At 42.4% G+C, this 17,083-nt stretch overlaps 1 protein-coding gene across 4 annotated transcripts in view; it reads left to right on the top strand.

The window, feature by feature from the left end:
- The window catches only part of INO80E (INO80 complex subunit E), a 118,319-nt gene extending 111,718 nt beyond the window's left edge, over positions 1-6,601 (top strand). For all 4 annotated transcript variants that reach the window (XM_044086307.1, XM_044086309.1, XM_044086306.1 and 1 more), the window contains one exon: positions 6,166-6,601. In XM_044086307.1, coding sequence (XP_043942242.1) covers positions 6,166-6,384 — 219 coding nt within the window. In that variant the 3' untranslated portion in view covers positions 6,385-6,601. The remainder of the gene's footprint in view (positions 1-6,165) is intronic.
- The last annotated feature ends 10,482 nt before the right edge of the window (positions 6,602-17,083 follow it).

Raw genomic sequence — 17,083 nt, 5'->3', positions numbered from 1 at the left:
CCTCCTGGGTGTCTCCGCCCTTCGACGAGCTTCTGGATTTAGTTTGTCAAGGGCGTGGGAACATCCAGATACCGTGGAACCAGTCCCTTCTCGCCCAAATAAATTTTTGTCTGCTCCCCGAGAAGGAGTTCCTCACTAAAGGCGTGGCTGTAGATGCCATGGTGGTGGCATCTGCTACACAACAGGACGTGGCAGAGGCTTCAACGCCCATCCATCCTCCTAATAAGGAGTCTAGGAGTATGGACAGGTACGGAAGCGCACCCTGACTTCAGCTGCCTTTACTTTAAGGTCTCTGAATTATTTGGCACATTTTACCAGGCTTCAGAGGGATCTGGTCAAGGAGTTGTCAGATTCCTCTCGGTAACCTACCTGAGCAGCTAGCCCAGTCGGTTAGCTCTCAGTTGGCTATCCTTACGCCAATTTCTAACTCGGCCCATGAGGCTCATTTCCTATGCGGCCGAAGGGGCGGTAGAGCGGCAGGCACAGGCGTGGCTCACGGAGACAAGCCTGGCTCCGCTTGTGTCAGTTGTGGAGGCCTTCAAGTCTTCCTTCCGACGCTCCCTTTGATGGGTCCTCCTTGTTTGGACCCAAGGTTAAAGACACCCTTACCCGCTGTGAGCAAGAGGGAAAACTTTATCTGCCGAGGGTGCCGTTATTCCACTCCCTTCGGCCTTACCCCAAGGCTAAAGGAGGGGGAAAATGTGGTTCCGCAAATCCCGTAAGTTTTTCTCCCAACAGCAGGAAGAATCCCTTCCAGAGGCAGAGGACGGGAAATTTTTCAGGGAGACGCCATCCCAGAGGCGGCAGAGGGCCCCGCAATTCTGGAGACCGCGAGTCCTTTCGTGGCTCTTCAGCCTCCCACACGCCATGAGGGATTGCCCGGCTGTGCTGCTCGAGCCAGTCGGGTGTCGCTTTGCCAAGCACCTAAAAGCCTGGGAGTCAATCACTCAGGACAGATGGGTGCTTCGGATCATTGCCGGAGGTTACACCATCCCATTCACATTCTCGCCCCACCGTCCAAAAGAATCCCGGACCCACCACCCAGTCAAAGGGAAATGGCAGCCGCAGAAGCTTTAAAGCTGCTAGAAAAGGAGTCATCCAACCGTCCCCACAGACCAGATCGGATCAGGAAATTACTCCAGGTTCTTTTAGTGCCAAAAGACAGGGGACCTGAGACCAATATTGGATCTCAGCAGACTGAACCAATCCGCCACGAAATCCAAATTCAATGGTCACGTTACAATCCATTCTCCCATTGTTGGAGAAGGATGTTTGGATGTGCTCCATAGACCTCAAGGACGCCTATTATCACATACCGATACATCAGGCGCCCAGAAGGTATCTGCGCTCAGCCTGGGAGTCAGTCATTACCAATTTTGCGCTCTGCCCTTTGGTCTCACCACAGCCCCCAGGGTGTTCACCAAGTGTTTGGCAGTAGTGACGGCTCACCTGAGAAGTCTTGGATTCCAAGTGTTTCCCTATCTGGACGACTGGCTCCTGACTGCCACCACCAGGCATCTACTAATGGACAACCTCAAAGCCACCATCTCCCTGGGTGTTACCCTGGGGATTACATTCAATTGGTCAAAGTCTGTCTTGCTGCCCTCTCAACGCATAAAGTTCATAGGAGCAGAGATAGACTCAAGATTGATGCTGCCTTTCTTCCTGCCGAAAGGATCCAAACTTTACAGGGCCAAGTTCAAGCTCTGATCTCGAGATCCAAAGCCCCAGCCAGGATGGTTCTACAAGTTCTAGGCTCAATGTCTGCCACGGTTCTTTTAGTCCCTCTGGCAAGATTGCACATGAGGATTCTTCAGTGGCTATTGTCAACGCAATGGTCCTTTCAGGATCTTCCCCTCAATCATCACATCATGATTACGGATATATGCAAAAAGGACCTTCGCTGGTGGCTTCAGACATCCAATTTGGATCAAGGAAACCCCTTTGTTCTTCCCTCTCCAGTGGTTACCCTGACGACAGATGCCTCCCAGATAGGGTGGGGGGGCATTGTCTGGGCAGGCTAGTTCAAGGCTCCTGGCTTCCAGACGAAGCTCTTCTCCACATCAATGTGTTGGAGATGAGGGCTGTACTTCTATCCCTACAAGCCTTACACAAGTTTCTTCCTCAGGGCATCATCGCCATCCACACAGACAACATGTCGGTGGTCTGGTATCTGAACAAACAAGGAGGGACCAGATCTTACCCCCTTTGCAGAGAGGCCATGAGAGTGTGGGAATGGGCTGTAGCTACCAACCGCTTCTTGGTAGCGACCCACATCCCGGGAAAGTCAAATATATTGGCAGACAAATTGAGCAGGACAATTCTCTCCTCACGAGTGGTCTCTAAACCACACAGTAGCAGCTCAGGTTTTCAGGAGATGGGGCGCCGTGCACCTATTTGCAACTCCATTAAACACCAAGTGCCAAAGGTTCTTCTCCTTGATCCCACATCAGGGAGTACCAGCCATGGATGCTCTAGCACAACCTTGGCCAACAGGGCTACTTTATGCCTTTCCTCCAATTCCGCTTCTTCCCAGAGTTATTCAAAAGCCTCTCAACTAGGGTCTTCAATGATACTGATTGCCCCAGACTGGCCTCGCCAGGTATGGTTTCCCTACCTGAAGAAGCATGCAGTGGACGATCCGTGGACTTTAGACCTGATTCCGGACTTGTTAATCCATCAGTCGGGACTTCACATCAGTCCCTTCAATCTTTGTAATTGTCAGCTTGGCTCCTCCCCTTCCTACTTTAGTTAGAAGGCACACACTAGACCCGAAGTTGTTCACATTTTATCTTCGCCCACAAACCCACCACTAACAAATTGTACCTTAGTAAGTGGAAGAGGTTTGCTATCTGGGCTCAACTCAAGGGCTTAGACCCTATCACTGCTCCTGTCCCAGAGGTCTTGAAATTTTTAACATCCCTGTTTAATCAGGGATCTTCTGTCTCAACTATTAAAGTCCAACTAGCGGCTATCTCTAAATTCCACGAATCCATGGATCCTCCTTTGATGAGCAGCAGACTATGCAAAACTTTCATTAAAGGTGCGAGCCTATTAAGACCACCAATTTTTCATCCTGCACCTCCGTGGGATCTTGATTTGGTGCTTCGCGCATTAACATCTCCCCTTTCGAACCGCTGCTACATGCAGTTAAAATATCTGTCTTGGAAAACTGCCTTCTTAGTTGCAATTACTTCGCAAGAAGAGTTTCAGAGCTTCAAGCCCTGTCTATTAAGCCACCGTACTTGATTTTCCACAAGGATAGAGTATCACTTAGGCCTAATCCATCCTTTGTCCCAAAGGTCTGTTCTAGTTTCTGCCTCCAACAATCTCTAGAGCTACCGGTTTTCTTCCCAAAATTCTCCAATGAAGCAGAATACACTCTTCATAAATTGGATGTTCACAGGCAATTACGCTTCTATTTAGACAGGACTCAGCAACTTCGTAAGTCAGACCAGTTGTTTGTGTCCTTCTCGGATAATAAACTGGGCCAAACCATCACAAAAGCTACTATCTCAAAATGGATCAGAGATTGCATAACTCAGGCTTATTCTTCTTCGAATAAGCAACTTACAACATCTATCAAGGCTCATTCTACCAGAGCTATGGCTACTTCTATAGCTTTTCATTCCAAGCTCGCTATATCGAAATCTGTGCTGCGGCTACTTGGTCCAATCCGCACACTTTCATTTCCCACTACAAATTGGATGTGGCATCTAAAGGATGAGCTTCATTTGGTTCCACGGTACTCAGGAGTGTTTTCCAGTGAGCCACCCAGGATTCAGGTGCTAGGACGCTGTCCCATCATTCAGAATGTAGGCGAGATAGGATCACATAACATCTTTTAGTTATGTACTCACCATAACTTCAGATGTTTGGGATCCATCTCGCCACATTCATAATACCCACCCTCCTTCCCCCTGCGTTGGAGATCAGAAGAGATTGAACGGTTTTGAGTTCTACTGTTTTATCTTGTTTCATCTGACGATGTTATATAAGCAGGGTATGCATGTGTGCATGTATGCGGACAAACTAGATCTGGGGGACTGGTAGTGGTGCATCCTGGGATATGGTAAGCTCAGCCAGTAAGAGACTTCGCTCTTTGGCATAAGCGTGCCGAGTCGGAGCCGAGGGATCGGCTCCGAACCCATCATTCAGAATGTAGGCGAGATGGATCCCAAACATCTGAAGTTATGGTGAGTACATAACTAAAAGTTTTTGGTGTAGACCATTTTAACCAAAATGTTTCATCTTTATCTTTACATGCTGTTAGTATCAAGAAAGACTATATGATCATAGAAAAAAGCTATTTCATGTGTTTTCTGAATTTATCAGTAGTTTAGTTTTGGCCCAGGTCTTCATAATAAAAGAGCCTGTGCCGCAGAAAAGAAAATAGAGAACAGAAGAGAGCAAACTGCTCGTCGACATCTTGAAACAGATTGGCATGTGAATGGGATTCCAAGTCAGTCGATTACTTGATTGTATATTTGGAGGTACAGATTGCTCAAAAAGGCTTCTAGCTACCAGATTTTTATGGAGTTTAATGGGATGTTTTTGTCTTACCATGAACATGCATTTCCTCCTTCCCTTTGTAGATGTATGACAGGACCATGTTAGTTTTGCCTACAGCACGTCATCCTGTCCCAGTTTGTTGGTGGGCTTTCCATTGACGGGAAAAGATTCCCTGCTGCCAAGTAAGGAGAGTGGACTTGTCTGTTCTGTCCTTCTCAATTCTTGTTGAAGCTTGAGCATTTTGACCACTAGTCAAAACTGGGTCACTAGCATTGCAGATAGAACCAATGTGTCTCTGTCTTCAAACCAGCTTTTCTTGACTTCTTGGTTAATTAGCATCCAGATGTCTAGCAGAGAAAAGTGTTATTCATGTTTCCCCTGCAAGAGCAATTTTTACCCTATTTTTGAAAATGTGATGCAGCTGTTTTGTCTTGCATGCATATCACAAGACTGAGTTGGCATTTATTTACTGTTTAGTAGTAGTCTTCTTTCGGCTTTTACTGATTAGGGGTCGCCACAGCGGAACTCCGGTCCGCTAATGATTGGTAGTTGATTTTTACATGCCGAGTCACCAGCCCTGACGCACAACCTTCAACGAAGGTACACCCAATCACGCATGTCTCCATGCAGAAGACGCTCTAGCTGAGAATCAAACCGGACAGCATCTTACTGTGAGGTGACAACACTAACCGCAGCACCACCACCTCGGGTATTTATTTACTGTTTAGTAATTCATAAAAAATGTTAAACTTTTTTTTTTAAGTAGGCTTTTAGAAAAGTGCAGCATGATAGAAAGTCTGTATCTAACAAAAGCTAATGTTGGCATGTCATAGTAGGTGGAATAAAACAAAACAGTTATGCATTAATTAGTACCATCAGCCCATTGGAGCTTCTGATACCTTGCTGGGAAGTGTGTCAATGAGGCTGAAAGATGTGTCTGAATTGCACAAGATGACCATTGAAAGCTTCTGCTGTATAGCACTTCAGAGCTGTGAAGAGAAGTTGATTTACACATGTGCAACATTCACTAGCTTGATTAACCAGTTAAAATGTCGTAAATCCTATTCACTGCAACTGCAGGTAAAAAAAAAACAAACTTTTATTTGTATCTGTGTTTTGTTTGGTTTTTGGCATGTTTCTGAAGAAAATTACTTGCACTGCTTGGCTGACCAAGTGAACCTCCAAAGCTGCAACATTTCAAACCTCCTTTGCCACACAGCATTGGTGGAATGAATTAATTAAGAGGTGTCCTCAGGCTTTACAGCCAGGCTAGAGTGCCAGCAGTTGGATGCCAATTTATCAAAAGAGAGAAAACTGTAGTAAATCCATGAATTTTATGCAGCTAAATTCTGAAACTACCCATTGCTAATGCAACAGCTGATGAATTAAATCCTCCAAATAGAGCTAAGAAGCTGCCCTAATGGGACAAAGATATGTATTGCAAACAATTCTTCCATTTGATAAGTAATTTAATATACATCACAAAAAAGTTCTTCAATTTGATAAATGTTATTCATTGTTGTACATGTGCAGTACAAACCAGTAACCTAGTTTACATGTGTAGCATAAGGCAGTAACCTAATTTACGTGTGTAGTATGGCATCTTCTACCTGGTTTGTTGTACATTAATGTTTTCTTTCCATTTTGTTCCAGCTTCAGATGCCATCTCTACCATCGTCGGGTCACCAGGAGCATGTGGGAATGTCATTTTCTCCACCATCAAGGCCTCTTTCCTCTCTCTCCTCTTCAAAGTTGCCACCTACCACAATCCTGAGTACAGTCCCGCAGCAGATGTTCAGTGATGGTGGAGAAGGAAGTGAGGACGATGCTCTAGAGGGAGATGATGACCTTGTGATTGACATTCCAGAATGACTGCACATGCTAATTATTGGGGACTACAGACTTACTATGTACATGTCTGTACATAATGTATGTTTCAGTGTAAATTAATGGAGGTTCTAACTTATACTTTTTTGTTGTTTTTTTTTTTTTTTTTTTTTTTTGAGGCAGGGCTTCCATCTCCCCTGTCTGATGTTATATGTTCCGTACTAATGAATGGAGTATAAATTTGATTTTTCTTCAGCTTTATTGTCCACAGATTAATAATTTAATATTTTTTTAAGTTACCAGAGGTATTTATTGATCCATAATGCCTGCTCGCTATAACAGTGAGGAGATCATTTAAGATGCTCTGAGTTGCACTATGTACTGCATTGTATCAGCCAGTCACATTGGGGTCACAGAGCTGTTGTCTTAGCATCATTCACATTTGTCTACCCAGCTTGTTGCTTTGAGTACTCTTTTTGTCACTGTGAGAAGCTTCAAAGCATGACTTAAAAATGGGGGTAAAAATGTTCTAAGTGCAGAATGTCTGCAGGGAAAAAAGTAAGTTAATGACCATGCCTGTAATGTTGTTGCATGCATTAGGCTGTGTGTGCCTAATCTCCATCTGAAACAAGTAGCACAGTATTAATCACACTTGTACACAGCATTGGCAGTTGGGGTTTGAAGGCTTGGATACTGGAGTGACTCAAAGTGGTTCCTAGACTTTAAAAGTTGAGTTAGTAATTCAGTATTCACATTTCTTTCTCCATGGGGTCATGGTGTCTCAACAATTGTCACTTGGTTCATTGCCCCTCTTCTAATGCTCCTACCTTCTTCAGCAGTCTTGCCTGACTGTCTCAGATGTTCTCCCACTCAGTCCAAACCTCCCTTAGTTAAACATCGTCATTTCCTCTTGTTTTTTATTTTTCTCCTAAATCTTCACCAGATCCTCTTCTGCTTTCTTGTACTTGTCTACACCACTGTAATCTATTTTCTGACCTTCTTTGCAATTGGAGATCCTTGGCTTCTGCTCTGATGTCATCATTTCTTTATCTGTCCCATGGTGTGCATCCTGCTCTCTGCCATTTTCAAGCACTTCATCACCTCTGCCTTCCTCTGCTACTATGCCAAGATTTCAATGCGCCATTATTTTGTACACCTTACTTTTCTGCTTCTTTGATATTGTTCACACACACACACACACACACACACACACACACACACACACACACACACACACACACACACACACACACACACACACTATCCCTGACAAAATGTGTCTGTTAGCTACAGCTCCTGTGATTCCCGCTTTGACCTCCTCCTTCAGACTTCCCTTCTATTCAGCCAACCTTCTCAGATACTTGAGGCTGTTGATCTTTCACTATTTTTCCCTTTTCTCAATTTTCAGTGTCTTCTGATTTCCCTCATTTGCTGCCATGGCCACCATCTTATTTGTACTAAGTTTCATCCCATATATCTTAAAGCTTGCATTACATTCCCCTATAATTTGCAGAAATTCCTGTTCTAAGTCTGCTTGTAATGCCACACCATCTGTACTGCAAATGCTCATGCTTTCATTGTTTGTAGATGATGCTTACATTCTTGTGGTAATGTGAAACATTAACTAGTAGCATAACTAGTTAACTCAGTCTATGCCTTGGCCTTCGATCGTGAGATTTACTAGTTCTCAGAGTTGTATATTTGCTGTTGCCAGGTAAATGTCAACCTTTGTGCTATATACAGTGTTTTTTTACCTGCCATTTTCCTTGTTTTATAACCGTAACCTTATTGTTGGCAAGCACTTGAGCTAGGCTCATTCTGAACCTTGTTTCCTTTCCGATGTCGTAATATACACTGTGGTCATGCAGGTTTTCATATTTAAGTTTCTTAGACTGAGGCACATAGCCATCAGTGGTAGCCTCGGTCTGACTTGCCCTACTGCTATATTGTAGCACAGTGTCTCAGATAAGCTCCCAGAACTGGATTTCTGATGCTGCACTTTTGAGGTCATAGTGTAGGACAATACACAGCACTCAGACGTGCAGCTTGACATTGGAGCTTTGCTCAAGTGTAAACACAAAAGCTGAATAAAATGTTTTGTTTCAGTTGCAAACACAGGTAGGACACAAGGACTCCATAAAAAGACACCACAGCCAAGAACCGAACTGGAGAACCTCTTACTGTGAGACAGCAGTCCCACTATGTCATTGTGCCAACCCATATGCACATTAGTGAACATATAGTTAACATTAGCTTAGCAGACTGTTCTAAAACTGAAGAGGTTTTGGACTGATGTTATATGTTCCGTACTAATGAATGGAGTATAAATTTGATTTTTCTTCAGCTTTATTGTCCACAGATTAATAATTTAATATTTTTTTAAGTTACCAGAGGTATTTATTGATCCATAATGCCTGCTCGCTATAACAGTGAGGAGATCATTTAAGATGCTCTGAGTTGCACTATGTACTGCATTGTATCAGCCAGTCACATTGGGGTCACAGAGCTGTTGTCTTAGCATCATTCACATTTGTCTACCCAGCTTGTTGCTTTGAGTACTCTTTTTGTCACTGTGAGAAGCTTCAAAGCATGACTTAAAAATGGGGGTAAAAATGTTCTAAGTGCAGAATGTCTGCAGGGAAAAAAGTAAGTTAATGACCATGCCTGTAATGTTGTTGCATGCATTAGGCTGTGTGTGCCTAATCTCCATCTGAAACAAGTAGCACAGTATTAATCACACTTGTACACAGCATTGGCAGTTGGGGTTTGAAGGCTTGGATACTGGAGTGACTCAAAGTGGTTCCTAGACTTTAAAAGTTGAGTTAGTAATTCAGTATTCACATTTCTTTCTCCATGGGGTCATGGTGTCTCAACAATTGTCACTTGGTTCATTGCCCTCTTCTAATGCTCCTACCTTCTTCAGCAGTCTTGCCTGACTGTCTCAGATGTTCTCCCACTCAGTCCAAACCTCCCTTAGTTAAACATCGTCATTTCCTCTTGTTTTTTATTTTTCTCCTAAATCTTCACCAGATCCTCTTCTGCTTTCTTGTACTTGTCTACACCACTGTAATCTATTTTCTGACCTTCTTTGCAATTGGAGATCCTTGGCTTCTGCTCTGATGTCATCATTTCTTTATCTGTCCCATGGTGTGCATCCTGCTCTCTGCCATTTTCAAGCACTTCATCACCTCTGCCTTCCTCTGCTACTATGCCAAGATTTCAATGCGCCATTATTTTGTACACCTTACTTTTCTGCTTCTTTGATATTGTTCACACACACACACACACACACACACACACACACACACACACACACACACACACACACACACTATCCCTGACAAAATGTGTCTGTTAGCTACAGCTCCTGTGATTCCCGCTTTGACCTCCTCCTTCAGACTTCCCTTCTATTCAGCCAACCTTCTCAGATACTTGAGGCTGTTGATCTTTCACTATTTTTCCCTTTTCTCAATTTTCAGTGTCTTCTGATTTCCCTCATTTGCTGCCATGGCCACCATCTTATTTGTACTAAGTTTCATCCCATATATCTTAAAGCTTGCATTACATTCCCCTATAATTTGCAGAAATTCCTGTTCTAAGTCTGCTTGTAATGCCACACCATCTGTACTGCAAATGCTCATGCTTTCATTGTTTGTAGATGATGCTTACATTCTTGTGGTAATGTGAAACATTAACTAGTAGCATAACTAGTTAACTCAGTCTATGCCTTGGCCTTCGATCGTGAGATTTACTAGTTCTCAGAGTTGTATATTTGCTGTTGCCAGGTAAATGTCAACCTTTGTGCTATATACAGTGTTTTTTTACCTGCCATTTTCCTTGTTTTATAACCGTAACCTTATTGTTGGCAAGCACTTGAGCTAGGCTCATTCTGAACCTTGTTTCCTTTCCGATGTCGTAATATACACTGTGGTCATGCAGGTTTTCATATTTAAGTTTCTTAGACTGAGGCACATAGCCATCAGTGGTAGCCTCGGTCTGACTTGCCCTACTGCTATATTGTAGCACAGTGTCTCAGATAAGCTCCCAGAACTGGATTTCTGATGCTGCACTTTTGAGGTCATAGTGTAGGACAATACACAGCACTCAGACGTGCAGCTTGACATTGGAGCTTTGCTCAAGTGTAAACACAAAAGCTGAATAAAATGTTTTGTTTCAGTTCTATGGACTGTGTGTTGCATTTTCTAAACTTCTCTTGGATTAGTGTGCTCATATTGCAGAGTGATATCCAAGAACATAATTAGTCCCACTAAATGAGACAAGTCACTTTTCATCATTAAAAATGACATTTAAGCATATTGAGTTTACTGTAACCCCAGGGAAACAATTTAGTAATGTTTGTGGACATGTGGATAAAAGTGAAAAAGGCATATAGCTGAACATAACTAACAGCCTCCTCAATGCAGGGAATTGAAAGGTTGGACCTTTGTCAAACTGTATTGGCTTATGAGATATGATTGCTTTGCTCCTGGATTAAATGATAACCCATTGCAACAGACGTGCCATTGTAACAGTTACAGCATTTCAGATTTTGTCTTTGGAAAGTTAAATGGGGATTTGACTGACTGTGCAGTTAACGAGTTATAGTAATGTAAATACCTTATTTGCAAAGACAATGTGAAAAAAAATGCCATCTTATCAGGGATGGGAGGGTAACTTGTTTTCTTTAGCTGCTTTTTCCTTCAGTTTGCCATTACCCAACACCAATAGAGTAGCTCATGGGACCTATGCTGGAAATTGAGGACTAGCCAGTTCAAAAAATGCCTTATGCTCAGTTCTGCTGTTTTACTTAACTGTAGTATTCCTATACTGGTGAGAACTGCCTCAGAATAGAAACTTGAAAATGAAATTACTTTGGACTTCTATCGCTATTAATTACTGTTGCAGGTTATAACAGGTTTAGGTATATATGTTGTTCCATTCCTCTAGCTGTAGAGCTGGAGATGGTCCATGGTACCAGCATAGAATGAATGGCTTCATAAAATGCCACTACATTGCTCAGGGAAGTCGGGAAGTTTGCTCTGAGCTCTAGTAACAGAACATTGCCTTCTGGGACACATTGAAAGATTCTTGGCATCCATGGCTCATTAGATTTTCAAAAGATGACTAGTTTGTGATGATTTTTTTTTAAACAAGTGCCATTACTGTACGTGTACAAGGAAAGCCTTCATGAGATGGCTATACTGTTTCCGTCATCTAAAGTCATGTGTATCTCCTTTCTTTTGACAGTCCAGTGGTATCATGGCAAGTAGGGCAGTTGCCATGTCTTTAATGATGCAGAACTTTGCAGAGAGTGTGCGGTGATGTCAGATTTCCCACATTTTGTCTGTCTGAATAAACCTGACATTAAGTAATAAGCTAGCACAAAACCCCTGTCCTAATTGCTTCTGTACGTTATTGACTTATTTTGTTGAAAGGGTTATTTTGCTGATGTGGAGTTGTGTTGATCTCCAAGACAAGTTTACTGACATGCAAACTCTACGTGCAAGCCTGAAGAGGGAGAGAGAAGGTTCTAGAATAATGTTAGTGTTGAGATTTGACTTTTTCCTGTGTTTGGGTTTAGATGTGACGTTTATAGTATAACTGTACAGAAAAGGATTCTTGAGCAGTACATTTTTTATTGCTGTTTGCTTACTTCCATGACCTGTTTATTTCAGTGGATGTTTAATTGATGTGGTCAGTTTGGTGGAGATGTGTGCCTAAGAAATACATCTTCATGAGCATGTGGATAATTTTTCTATAAAAACCTCTCTGGTTAACCTTATTACATTCCTCTCAGTAAGAGATTTCTGTCTTTGAAGAAATGTGCATTTCTGTGAGCCTTTATTTTAGTAACTGATTTCAGTAAGCACCATACCAAACCCGGGACTCCATAAATGTGTTTCATTATGAATTGAGAAGCTTCTGGGAGAGGGCTACTAGCAGTGGAAAGCACAGATATGCTGTCCATTCAGTACTCTGGAAGTGTTATATTGACACGTTTCTAAAGTCTTCATATTACTCTGAAAAAACAATAACATACTGAGTGAAAGTTTTGGAAAATTTAGACAACTTAAAAAAAACAAAAAAAAAAAAACAAAAAAAAAACTGCTGTTGTAGATCGGTGCTGTTTTTGAGTCCTTGAAAGTTCTGAGGAGTGACTTCAAAGTATACTGAAAACTGGTTGACCTGGTCAGTTGCGGTCTTCTTACCGTATAAGAACAGGTCAGGTACTGGTCTTTCCTTGTCTTTAACAGATTTGTCACACCTAGCTCCCACACATTTCCCCTGCCTGGCTTCCAAAAGATAATACTGAAAAACCTTTAGATAAATGAAATCCATTGCAGTAGATTTGCAGATGCTTCTGCAAAGGAAGGCCTCCATGCACCGTGGTGCAGACATAAATTATGGTTTTGCACTGTCTTCATTTGTGATCACCCCCCTTCCCCCCATTTAACGAGTTTAAAAATTGTACACATTCTCAAGAGCTACTGCCCAACTTAAAAATAAAACAGATTTTTGAGTGATTTTTCCAGTAAATGTTGCTGTCTACATTGTCAGAAGCTAAAATGGAGAATATAGTGAGAGCTGAAGAGATTTACCCCAGATTTCTTGGAGAACTGAAGACCAAACTGATAATATATTTAAACTTTTTCACAAGTCATGAGGTTAGGGTGAGGATTTTGAACATGAAAAGAAGACATACGTGATTTCCCTTGGAAGAGTGGAAGCTAGTGGCTGAAATGTATGATGCTTTTAGCTTATTAGTTATGTATGTAACTATGGAACTTCCATGAGTTTACATTCAGCTGAGGTTAAAATAATAAATTACCGCTGAAGGAGAGAATGTGAGTGCATCTGATAGTGGGGCACTAGACCACTGCCAAATGCGTAGCAAGGCTTCATGTCAGGTAGGTCTCGCCAGACAAATATAAGTAAACCTGTCCATAAATCAAAACTTTTCTGTAGATTTAGCATATTTGGATGTAATCAAGAGTGCCTTCTGTGTGCATAATCTGCACGTCCTTCCTGTATTCATGTTTTTTATTTCATTTCCTCCCACATCCTAATCTGTAAATTGTATTTAAATCAGTCATCATTAACTAACCTTTCCTTTCATTCAACCTGACCCAAAGGTAATGAAGCTTTTTGCAATCTGCCTCTCTTGTAGTGAATATGCCACTGATTATTAAAATAATGTGTAGTTAAGATACATTATGCCTTGGATGGGATTGATGTGTGGCTTACCAGACTCATTGTTTTTTTGTCTTGTCATCTCATTTGAGTTATTGTTACTTTTGCCTTTACTTTGACCGTTCATTTTTCTTTAAGCTGTACTAAAAAACTGTTAAGTTATTGCCATGATCTTAATTTGTATGGTTTTATTTATTTACAGTTGCTGTCTGTGGTTGTGTCTATAGAGGGTATTTAGACCAGTTTTTTACTTGTTAATGCATATATGCATTCCATCCAGACTTGAGTCACAACTGATTCTTACAGCAGCCCAGTGAATGGCCACTGCCATCGACACAGAAGTAGATTGCCAGGCCTTTCTTCCACATGACATTTGCATGCACACCCACACACGCTCCCATGGACATTTTAGAAGTCGCCAATCTGCATACCATATATCTTTGGAATATGGGAAGAAACTGTTGCTCTAACCCATGCAAACACAGGTAGGACACAAGGACTCCATAAAAAGACACCACAGCCAAGAACCGAACTGGAGAACCTCTTACTGTGAGACAGCAGTCCCACTATGTCATTGTGCCAACCCATATGCACATTAGTGAACATATAGTTAACATTAGCTTAGCAGACTGTTCTAAAACTGAAGAGGTTTTGGACTGACTCCATTCCATGTACTCCAGGCCTGATCACTGGGAGAGCCAACTGCGGAGGAATTGGAGGGAGCTGTGTGGAACTTGGCTTATCTGTCTGGGGAGATGGCTGCTGTCTTCCCCTCAAAAAGAGGACCGACCTGAGAGAAGACAAAGTATTGCATTGCTACATATGAGGTCTTCAGGACCACAAAGGCATTGTGAGTGTTCAGAAGTGTTCACTTGCAAAGGCTGTTGTTAACCGACATTGCACTGTGCTTGCTGTCTGACAGGCGAGGGTTGTTAAGAGCATTAGCATTAGGGCGGCACAGTGGTGCAGCAGTTAGCATCGTCACCTCACAGCAAGAGGTTGTTTGGTTCGAATTTTGGCTGGGGTACCTTCTGTCTGGAGTCTGCATGTACCCCTTGCATTTGCGTGGGGTTTCCTGCGGCCGCTCCATTTTCCTGCCACGTTCTAAAGACATGCATCTGGAGCATTTCTTCTCAGGCCTTCACTGAAAATGGGCCGTTTCCCAGTTGGACTTTCCCAGTAAACAAATGTTAACTAAGTAAATAAAATTTAAAAATTTCCTAATCTTCCACTAGATTCCTGGCAATAGACCCTGCATCTTACCATCTCCCCCCTTGGTGTCTTCCAATGCCAGGAGTGGAGCAAAACAGGGTGCCTGTTAAGGGACATGACATGATGGTTTTGGGATTAGGGATCAAGCATTCTGTAATATTTTCTGGGTCATGTAAGTAGGACTGTGTGGGGGTACAAAAGAAGCCCATAACTAGAAAGGGTTGCTAATGTTCTTTAAGTCGGCCATCAGCAGGGAAGTAAGTCTCTTCACTGCAGGGTTTCAGGAAGCCTTTTTATGTGATTTTATCTGTGGTGCCTGCAGACTTGTCAACCATTTTGCCATGAACTGCACCCATCTTTCTCCAGTGATGTGGTATAATGTGATTACTAGCATTGGGATGTCTTATTTTAGGCAGCCATCAGTTTTTCTGTCTGACCCCACCTCCTCCCTTGGCAACTATTTTTGCTTTTTTGCAGATGCAAGGGTGTGCACTGCCTTCCCCTGATGATGTGCATGTATGTTCATCATATTGATCACAGCTGCAGTAGCCTTAGATATATGGGCTATATCTTGCCAAGGATATAAAAGCTGGCCAGCTTCATAAGCTTCAGAGTAACTTCCATGCACTCTGGCCATAAAGACAGCTCAAGCCTTTTGGAGCTTTCCTGCTGCTGAAGAGAGGTCTCCTGTGCGGGCTTTTGAAAATTGATTGGCTTGTGCACTTCCATTGCTGGGGAGATATGTTTGCTTTGTGGAAAAACCTTCCACACTTAAATTTATTGTTTATTTGTATTTTCCTGGTTAGGGAAGTTGTTTTTGTACTAGGAGTTGTTTTCCTCTGGAAAATATGTGTTTATTTTAGTTTTTGAAGCTGAGAAAGTGTTTTAAAGTGCTTTTTTACTGTTTTTTTTATTTGGGGGGGGGGGGTGACTTTCTATAACTTTAAATTTTTACCAGCTTGTGGTTTGGCTTGACTGTGGAGCAAACTGCTGTTCCCATGTTTTTTCCTTCCAGTTGCAAAAATAAAAAAATTAAGGAAACCGCCTTTGCCACCACAGCAGGATAGAAATTTGTTGCAGCTACTGGTGGGAGACTCTGCTGTGGCCAAAGCCGGTTCCTTAGGCAACTCATCTTTTACACCAGTTCCTTCTTGTATAGCACCTACAGCCAATATGGGGTTAGCCATGTCCTGCATGTCTTTTGGAGTCCCTTCAGTTCCCTTGTTGTTCCTGGGAGAGGGAGCAGGGAGATCTTTCCCATTTAGTCAGAATGTTGTGCTAATCTCTGGGGAAGCTGCTGCTCCTGCTGTTAATAACATTGTCGGGCACATTTTTCCTTTCAAAAAGAAACAAAAGACTAAACGTGTATTTGCTTATGCTCCTATTCCCTGGACAGTAGTAGTGTACTTTGTCTGGCTCAGAGTTTTATTCAGGCTATTGATCCTTTTTATAAGGTGGTTACTGGTAAAAGAAAAAGGGATGCTTCTGTCTGAAGAGATTCAAGATTCTGAATCTGGACAGGAAGGTGAAGGGACAGATATAAGGTTATCTCCTCAGATTTCTGATTCAGCTTCAGAGGATAGCATGCTATTGGATTTTCCCTGTGGGCTATTCTGTTTCTGTGAGACCATTTCCAGTGTGTGCCTGTGTTTTTCAGATGGAGAGTACTTGGGTTTCTCAGTTCATCAGAAAGTACTGAGCTTTTACAAATGGAATTTCCAAAACCTTCACCCATTCCCCTGGTGCTGTCAGCATCTGGAGATGTGTCATGTCCTGCAGTATTTCTGATAGCATGCTGCTCCTAAAAAAGCTGAATGTATAAAGTTCCTCAATCTTTTTAAGCTTTTATAAACTCATCCTAAACCTGACCCAGCAACTGTACCTGTAGATGTTTTTCATCGTGCCTTGCAGAAGCATAAGACCAGCCTGATTTCCAGAGTCTTTGCATCATCCCTAGCTGACAGATATCCAAAGACCAACATCTGGACATCAAGGTAGTAGAAGGGTATCCGTCAGTGCCATCTTCAGTTCTTTCCATTCATGGAATCCAATGGGCTTCACCTGTGTTCAAAACACTCACAGTGCATAGGTCAGTTTACTTTTCCAGAGTTTCTTCTTCTTCCAGTCAGATAAGTACCCCATTGGGGATTTTTGTGTATTAATTTAATGTCCAAAAAAGGTAAACATTTGCTTGGCGTGTAGGAAGCAAGTCCCGCATAAAAATTTTCACTCATTTTGTCTGTTCTGCTTGGGACCTCACCACAACATCTCTATTTGTCCCAACTGTGCTAAATTCTGAGCAAAACCCCAAAATGTAGGACCAAGGTATCAGCCACTCCAT

The sequence above is a fragment of the Protopterus annectens genome, chromosome 10.part0, assembly GCF_019279795.1.
Source record: "Protopterus annectens isolate FY-2018-M chromosome 10.part0, PAN1.0, whole genome shotgun sequence".
In the NCBI taxonomy this organism is placed as follows: Eukaryota; Metazoa; Chordata; order Ceratodontiformes; family Protopteridae; genus Protopterus; species Protopterus annectens.
The sequence above is the reverse complement of the archived record's forward strand: the minus strand, read 5'-3'. Positions and strand labels throughout refer to the sequence as shown.